Source organism: Rhincodon typus, chromosome 5, assembly GCF_021869965.1.
Source record: "Rhincodon typus isolate 14 chromosome 5, sRhiTyp1.1, whole genome shotgun sequence".
Lineage (NCBI taxonomy): Eukaryota > Metazoa > Chordata > Chondrichthyes > Orectolobiformes > Rhincodontidae > Rhincodon > Rhincodon typus.
The window spans coordinates 10,129,895-10,139,362 of NC_063336.1; the positions used below are offsets into that span (position 1 = coordinate 10,129,895).

General features: G+C 44.7%; 1 protein-coding gene across 1 annotated transcript in view; it reads left to right on the forward strand.

Moving 5' to 3' along the window:
• Positions 1-9,468, forward strand: part of LOC109913754 (xanthine dehydrogenase/oxidase) — a 193,491-nt gene that overhangs the window by 114,751 nt on the left and 69,272 nt on the right. Inside the window, 4 exon segments of the mRNA XM_048596660.1 lie at positions 1,589-1,641; positions 4,722-4,836; positions 8,131-8,196; positions 9,157-9,345. Of these exon segments, the coding sequence (XP_048452617.1) occupies positions 1,589-1,641; positions 4,722-4,836; positions 8,131-8,196; positions 9,157-9,345 (423 nt within the window).

Genomic DNA, 9,468 nt, shown 5'->3' on the forward strand with positions numbered 1-9,468 from the left:
GGGGGGGGTGTGGTTCTAAAGCATTTTGAGCCAAGGCTGGGTCAGCCCCCTCCCACAAACCCCAGGCAGTGAAAGATTCTGGCTCTTTATTTTTCCCTCTGAGTTTTGATTTTCCCCCATTCTGTGGATCCTGAATTCAAACCCCAACTTGGTGGGAATTTTCTAATGGAATCAGCTGGTCTGGGGGTTGGGGCTTTTCATTGTCGGTGTTGTACAACACTCACCTGGCCAAGCTGGTGTCTGTCATAGTGGGTATCAACATCTGTCCCAGTGTGTAAACCTCTACATAAAGAATACACAGGAGATTTGTCCTTTGACAATTGACTTAAGACATTTTTCCAACTGTTAGTCATTGGTCTTGCCCAGTAATCACACAGACATGGTAATTGTTGTTCCAGTTGAATGCAAAACAAAGGCTCGAAACATCAGCCTTCCTGCTCCTATGATGCTGCTTGGCCTGCTGTGTTCATCCAGCTCTACACCTTGTTATCTCAGATTCTCCAGCATCTGCAGTTCCTACTATCTCTATATTCCCCGTGGTTCTGTTTTTCTATATTCGTGTTTACCTTGAAATTCCCATGGAAGCTTCAGTTTACTGTAACGTATTTTGCCCCAAAGCCCTACTCATTGTTGTATTGCTTATTTTGGACTCTATACATCTTTCTTTGAATGATACAAGAGATTAAGAAAGGGGATCAAAGTGTGATGTCTTCCTGGTTATCCCTTGATTGCTGTGAACTCGCTTTTCCCCATGTTAGCGCCTAATACAAGGACTACAAACCCATTTTATATCAGGAAAACCACATGGTGGATAATAGCAGGAGCCATCCATACCCTCTTGAGTCTGCGATGATGCCCAACATTACAGATCTTCGGTTCCAACTCCATTTTTCTTCACCCATCCCGAAACATCTGAGTGTCCTTACTGTCCAAAACTCCAACAGCCTTGAACAAAATCAGTGGCTAAGTATTCACAGTTTGCAGGGAGGAGAATTCCAAGGATTCACAAGCTTCTGAATGAAAACGTACCTGCACACCTCAGTCTTCAATGACCAACTCTTCAAGAAATTCTACAGCTCAGAAAAGTACCATTCAGCCCATCGAGTCCATACTGGTCAAAAAAACAAGCACCTAACTATTCTAAGATAACACAGTGTGGAGCTGGATGAACACAGCAGGCCAGGCAGCATCAGAGGAGTAGGAAAGCTAACGTTTCAGGTCGGGACCCTTCTTCAGAAAACGTCAGCTTTCCTACTCCTCTGATGCTGCCTGGCCTGCTGTGTTTCTCCAACTCCACACCTTGTTATCTCTGACTCCAGCATCGGCAGTTCTTACTATACCTAACGATCTAATCCCATTTTCCAGCACTTTGCCTATAGCCTTGCATGCCTTAGTATCACAAGTGCACACCTAAATGCTTCTAGATTTACCTCTGGATTCTGCAGCCAGGTGATAAAGATGTAAACATTTTGCGCAATGTTTGGCAGCAGATCTTTGCAAACTACTTGCAAAGCTGACCCATTACAAGATGTGCACTGTTGCAGAGATCATTACCATTCCTTTTTAATTCTATCTTGTGCTCCCCCAGGTTTCTGCAGCTTATATGGGCAGGGTGAGCCTGTCAGCAGCTGGATTCTACAGGTAATGTCTGTGTCTATTGTGATTCCTTTTGGTTTATAGTTAGAGCAGTCCCTGAATTAAATAGATACGTAAAAATGAGCTGATACATGGCAGGTGAAATGAAATACAGAGTGTTGTGAATGCTGCATTAGATACAATGAGGACAATATGAACAGACTGGTGCATTTTCAAAGGGATTGCAGGAAGAGAGAGACTTTGGGGCTGACTATACACAAACTGTTAGTAGGAAAAATTGGGAGCAGGTATTAACTATACAAAAAGGTCCTCAGCTTCATCAACAGAAGCACAGAAGACAATTACTCAAAGCCAGGGGTGTTGTCCCAAGGAAGGGATGCAATATTGGGCAATAGATTTCCAGAGGAGTGTCAAGCTCATGGAGAGAGAAGATCTACGGAAAAAGTGAAAAGGAGTTTCTGTTAGGTGGAGAGACCCGCAAAGTCGGGATTGTACCCTTCAAACAGAGAAAGTTACAGAGAGATTTAATGTGTTCAAAAAAAGTCCAGCGTTTTGTGAGAGTGAATAGAGAGAAATTGTTTCCAATGGCAGAAGGGCCAATAAACAGAGGGCGTACATTTAGTGCATTAGGCAATTTTTCTAACTTGGTGAACTGCTTTGATCTGGACTGAGAGGATGCTGGGAGCAGCAACATCATTCAGAGCTAAATTCCAAAAGCATGCAGGATTAAGAGGAAAGAACAGGGCTAAGGCTGTTACCTTTAGCGAGACAAGAACTAGAACAGACACAAGGTGGGGCTATGTCACTCTGTGAAGTCTCTGGTGTTTGATCCCACTACAGAATTGTGCCGTTAAGGTTCATTTTATTTTTATTCACTCCCGGGATGCGGGTGTTGCTGGCTGGGCCAGCATTTATTTCTCCTTCCTCCAGAGAAGGTGGTGGCAAGCTGCCTTCTTGAACTGCTGCAGTTAATCTGCTTGGGTTGACCCACAATGCACTGGGGGAGAGGCGGGGTGGCGTTCCAGGATTTTGACCCAGTGACAGTGAAGGAACAGCGGTATATTTCCAAGTCAGGATGGTGAGTGGCTTGAAGGGGAACTTGGAGGTGGTGGTGTTCCCATATATCTGCTGCCCTTGTCCTTCTAGATAGAAGCGGTCGTGGGTTTGGAAGGGGCCGTCAGAGGATCTTTGGTGAATTTCTGCAGCACATCTAGTAGATAGTACATGCAGCTGCTGCTGAGCAACACTGAAAGTAATTTATAGAAACTATTCAGTGAGTAGTAACCCTGCCACTGAGCTAGAAGCTCTGGGTTCAAACCCAGTCCACCCCACCAGGACAGGATCATAATGTGGCCAAACAGGTTGAGTATTGATGCATTTACCTTTCAACATGCCAAGGCAAATGGCGAGAGAGAGATTCCTGTTCTGCCACATGATGGAAAAAGTGTTGGAACATCTATAATGAGTAGTTCTGTACTACAAAATGAAACAAAATAGCATGCTACAATGGCAAAGTGGAGTCCTGGCGCCGACTCTAACAACAATACGTCACACACATATGTCAAACTATTCATAAATTGACATGAGAAATTTCCTACCATGAGTCTCCCTTCTCCGATCAATGGCCTTCTCTTTAAGCTATGTCTTTTCATTTTCTCCTATTCCTAGAATATCAAAATGTCACTGGGTTATGGCAACAAATGAAAGCATTGTACTGTTCTTTATTGTATCTCGCTGTCAAATGCAAATGACAATTGTTCATTCATTCATTCAATATGTTCCTGTATCATTTCTAACCTGATACACATCAGCTTAGATTGGGCGCAACTTTTTAATGCATACTGGGAAAGTGGGTCACTGGTGCCTACCCATAGTTGTCCTTGAGAATTTTCATCCAGTTCCCATGTAACAATGTATTTCCAAATTGGGATGGTTTGTGGCTTCAAAGAGAGCATGCCAGTAATGGTGATCCCACGCATCTGCTGTCCTTACCTACTAAATGGTAAAAGTTATGGGTTTGATAAGTTATAGAGTCATGGAGTTATGCAGAACAGAAACAGACCCTTTGGTCCAACTCCTCTGTGCCGACCAGAATCCTAATCTGACCTAGTCCTATTTGCCAGCATTTGGCCCATATCCCTCTAAACCCTTCCTAATCATGTACCCATCCAGATACCTTTTAAATGTTGTAATCGTACCAGCCTCCATCACTTCCTCTGGCAGTTCATTCTATACACGCACCACCCTCTGCGTGAAAAAGTTGCCCCTCTGGTCCCTTTTAAATCTTTCCCCTCTCACCTTAAACCTATGACCTCTAGTTTTGGACTCCCCTACCCTGGGAAAAAGACCTTAGCTATTCACCCTATCCATACCCCTCATGATTTTGTAAACCTCTATGGGTCACCCCTCAGACTCCATAGAGTCCCTACAGTGTGGAAACAGGCCATTCAGCCCAACAAGTCCATACTAACTCTGTAAAGAGCATCACACCTAGACTCCTCCCCCCACCCCCTTTACCCTGTAGTCCTGCATTTCCCACGGCTAATCCACCTAACTTACACGTCCCTGGACACTATAGGCAATTTATCATGGCCAATTCACCTAAACTGCGTTCTGCCACTCCAGGAAGAAAAGCCCCAGGCCGTTCAGCCTCTCCCTATAGCTCAAACCCTCCAGTCCTGGCAACATCCTCGTAAATCTTTTCTGCACCCTGTCAAGTTTAGCAACATCCTTCCTACGGCAGGGCCAAGCATCTTATAGATATTACACAATTCTGCCACTGTGGTGAAGGGAGTGAGTGCTGAAGGCAAGGGGATGGATTGTCAAATAAAGCGGGCTGCTTTGTCCTGGATGGTGTCAAGCTTCTTGAGTGTTGTTGGGGCTGCACCCATCCAGGCAAGTGGGGAGTATTCCATCACACTCCTGACTTGTGCCTTGGAGATGGTGGATAGGAGCTGGGGAATCAGGAGGTGAGTTACTCTCCGCAGTATTCCCAGCTTCTGATTGATGGTGTGACGGGAAGGAACGTCTTAACAAAGTGCTCTTTCCGTTTTGCCACAAGTGGGAATGTTGCGAAGGGTTATAATTTGAGAAAGTATTGACTCATTTTGCTGTTCCACGTACAGGACTCCGGATCTGAACTATGACTGGGATAAGAACGAAGGAAGGGCTTACAATTATTATAGTTATGGTGTGGCTTGTTCGGAGGTTGAAATTGACTGTCTCACTGGAGACCACAAGGTGAGCATCCAACAACAACAACTTGCATTCACGTAGCATCCCTCGTGCCCAACATGTTTCACAGGGACAGAATCAAACAAGATATGTCAGCAGGCCACTGAAAATGTTGCTCAGATAGGTAGGAGAGTCTAAAGAGATTCTGAGTACATTAGGGGCAAAAGAATAACTAGGGAGAGAATAGAGCCCCTTAAAGATCAAAGTGGCCATCTATGTGTGGAACGAAAGGAAATGGGTATGGTCGTAAGCGAATATTTCATGGCAGTAATTACTATCAAGAAGGACATAGAAGCGAGGGAATTTAGGAAAATAAATAGTGATGTCTTGAAAAGAGTTCACATTGCAGAAGAGGAGGTGCTGGAGGTCTTAAAATGCATTAAGGTAGATAAATCCCCAAGACCTGATCAGGTGTTTCCCAGAACTTTGGGGGAAGCTAGGGAAGAGATTACCCGCTGCTGGGATATTTGAATCATCGACAGCCACGGGTGAGGTTCTGGAAGACTGGAGAATGGCTAACGTGGTGCCATTATTGAAGAAAGGTTGTAAGGAAAAGCCAGGGAACTATAGACTGGTGAGCCTTATGTCAGCGATGGGTAAGTTGTTGGAGAGGATTCTGAGGGACAGGATTTACATGCATTTGGAAAAGCAAGGACTAATTAGGGATAGTCAACATGGCTTTATGCGTGGACAATTGTGTCTCACTAACTTGATGGAGATTTTTGAAGAGGTAAGGAAGAAGATTGATCAAGGCAGAGCAGTAGACATTGTCTATATGGACTTCAGCAAAGTGTTCAACAAGGTTCCACATGGTAGACTGGTTAATAGGGTAAGATCACATGGGATCCAGGGGGATCTAGCCCATTAGATGCAATTTTGGCTTGAAGGTAAGAGACAGATGGTGCTGGTAGAGAGTTGCTTTTTAGACTGGAGGTCTTTTCAGACCATCGGTGTGCCACAAGATTGGTGTTGGGTCCACTACTTTTCATCATTTATACAAATGGTTTGGATGTGAAGATAAGAGATATGGTTAGTAAGTTTGTAGATGACACCAAAATAAGTGGTGTAGTGGACAATGAAGATTATCTCAGAGTACAATGGGTCTTTGATCAGATGGGCCAATGGGCCAAGGGGTGGCAGATTGAGTTTAATTTCGATAAATGTGATGTGGTACATTTTGGAAAAGCAAATCAGAGCAGGACATATATAGTTAATGACAGGGCCCTGGAAAGTTTTGACGAACAAACAGACCTAGAGTTGCAGGTGCATAGTTCCTTGAAAGTGGAGTCTCAGGTAGCCAGGCTGGTAAAGAAGGCATTTGGCATACTTGCATTCATTAGTCAGAACATTGAAAATAGGAGTTGAGAGGTCATGTTGCCGCTGTACAGGACATTGGTGAAGCCACTTCTGGAATACTCCATTCAATTCTGGTCACCCTTCTATAGGAAGGACGTTGTTAAACTTGAGAGGGTGCAGAACAGATTTACAAGTATGTTGCCGGGGTTGGAGGATTTGACCTTTAGGGAAAGGCTGAATAGGCTGGGGCTATTTTTCCTGAAATATCAGAGGCTGAGGGATGACTTTATAGAGGTTTATAAAATCATGAGGGGCACAGATAAGGTGAATAACCAAGGTCCTTTTCCTAGTGTAGGATAATCCAAAACTAGGGAGCATAAGGTGAGAGGGGAAAGATTTAAAAAGGACTTAAGGGGTAACTTTCTTACACAGAGGGTTTGCCTGTATGGAATGAGCTGCTAGAGGAAGTGGTTGAAGCTAGTACAATTACAACATTTAAAAGGCATCTAGATGGGTACATGAATAGGAAGGGTTTAGAGGGATATGGGCTAAAAGTTGACAAATGGGACTAGGTCAGATTGGGATGCCTGTGCTGTATAACTCTATGACTCTATGAGTATAAGAAAAGAGATGTGAAGAGGTTTAGGAAGGCAAGGCCATCAATGGTAGATAAATTAAAATTGGGGTTGCACAAAAGTTTAGAATTGCAGCGGAATGGATAACCTGGTGAACTATGGGCATGGGCATGAAAGAGACGACCAGGGTCATGGAGGGATTTGAAAACAAGGATGAGAATTTTTAACTCAAGGTGTTGCTTGACCAGAAATCAATAGACGTCAGCGAGGACAAGGGTGAGGGGCAAATGTGAGTTCACAGAATTTTGGAAAAGCTCAAGAGTGTAGAAAATGGGAAATAGGCATGTTGGAGAAAGACACAAAAATGTGCATTTATGTAGCACCACCAGAAAAAGCTCCATTGGTCTTCTTCAGAATAGTACCATGAGACCTTTCAAATTCATTTAAGAGAGAAGGAGGGGGGTGGGAATTGGCTACACTTTAACAATTCATTGAAAGAGTGTCCCTCTGACAATACTGCACTCCTTCAATATGATGCAGAAGCATCTGCTGAGATATTATGCTCAGTTCTCTGGAACAGAACCTACTACGTTCCTGACTCACAGGCAAGTTTCCTACCCACTGAGCCTCAGCTGACACCTGATCATAAATGTTGTTAACATTAAAACAACATTATTAAGTAACAGAGATAGCAAGAACTGCAGATGCTGGAGTCAGAGGCAACACAGTATGGAGCTGGAGGAACACAGCAGGTCAGGCAGCATCAGAGGAGCAGGAAAGTCAACGTTTCGGGTCGGGACCCTTCTTCAGAACTTGGGGGTGGCACAGTGGCTCAGTGGTTAGCACAATTGCCTCACAGCACCAGGGACCCGGCTTCAGTTCCACCCTCGGGCAACTGCCTATGTGGAGTTTGCACATTCTCCCCGCGCCTGTGTGGGTTTCCTCCAGGTGCTCCGGTTTCCTCCCACAGTCCAAAGATGTGCAGGTTAGGTGGATTGGCCATGCTAAATTTCTCATAGTGTCTAGGATGGGAAATGCAGGGATAGGGTAAGGGGTGGGTCTGGGTGGGATGCTCTTCAGAGGATCAGTGTGGACTGAATTGGTTGAATGGCCTGCTTTCACACTGTAGGGATTCTACGATGAAAGTTTTGTTTTACGTAAGTAAACAACTCTTCACCTGGTGCAGGGCGCAGTGTGGGGGACTGGGTTATTCAGACAGAGGCTCCGCGCTTCTCAAAATGATTTGTTCCCTGAAGCAGTGTTCATGAATTTTGTGACTGACACCAGGTACTGTTCCTTTCACTGTGAGTGAGATTAACTTCAGTCTGTAGCAAATCTCTGTGCAGGTTCCCGTCAGAGGTATCCCATAAGGGCTAAAAGGTCAGTGTCACCTATCGAAGTCTTTACTGCTAAATGTCTTTGATTTCAGAACCTGCGCACTGACATTGTCATGGACGTGGGGAGGAGCCTCAATCCAGCTGTGGACATTGGTCAGGTGAGGCACTGTCACAAAACTTGAGGAGTGTTATCCCCGGGGGCTGTGACGGGGGGCAATGGGGACAGAGAGAAAAAACAAAAACGACTGCCTTGCATTGCGATAGCACCTGTCGTGAGTTCGGGAGGTTCCAGATCACTTCACAGCTGATGAAGAACATTCTGGTTCTTTACTCAGAGAGTAGTAAGGGCGTGGAATGCCCTGCCTGCAAAAGTAGTAGACTCGCCCACTTTGAGGGCAGTTAAATGGTCATTGGATAAACATATGGATGATAACGGAATAGTTTAGGTTAGATGGGCTTCAGATTGGTTTCACAGGTTGGCGCAACATCGAGGGCCGAAGGGCCTGTACTGCGCTGTAATGTTCTATGTTCTATGCGTGAAGGTAGAATTCAGAACAGCCAATATGCACACAATAACCTCTCACAGAGAGCCATGTGCTAACAACCAGATAACAGCGTACGGCAGGTTAAGTGAACAATAGCTCCCCCCCCAACTATTAATGGTGGTGTCACGGTAATGTCATTGGATTAAAATCCAAGAGGTTTGGTTCAGTGATCTCACAACATCAATTCCATCCCCATCCCGGGTGGGGTTTATATCCAATTCAGTCCGTAAATCTGGAATCAAAAGCATGTCTCTATGTTGAACGTGATTGAGTCACAAGGAGGAAAATCTGCTACCCTTACCCAGTCTGGACTACATATGAGTGTAGACTCTCAATGGTGCGGTTGATTCTTAACTGTTTTCCGAAAAATGCCAAGCAAGACATTCCATTCAAGGGCAATTAAGGCAAACAACTCTGGTTTTCCAGCAATGTCTGTATCTGAAAACGAAAGAATAAAAAGAGAACAGTATCCATCATAGAAAGCAAAGTGTCTACTGTATGGCCCAAAAGGCTATATGGTGTCAGCGTTTGCAGAGAAACTGGTTTTGAATCTCCCTCTCTCTATTTGATCAGGTGGAAGGAGGTTTCATGCAGGGTCTTGGGTATTTTACCCTGGAGGAACTGCGCTACTCTCCAGGGGGTGTCCTGTACACCCGGGGACCAGGAACATACAAGATCCCATCAGCTGGCGATATCCCAACGCAGCTCAATGTATCCCTCCTACGGGAATCTCCGAATAGAAAAGCCATCTATTCTTCCAAGGTAACTCCCACTTCTTTCCTTGTTTAACCAGTAGAGGGAAGGGGGTATTTGCTCCAAACAGCCTATGTGTAAGCTGAAATGGATTGTCTTCCTAAACTGAAATCACACGACACCAGTTTATAG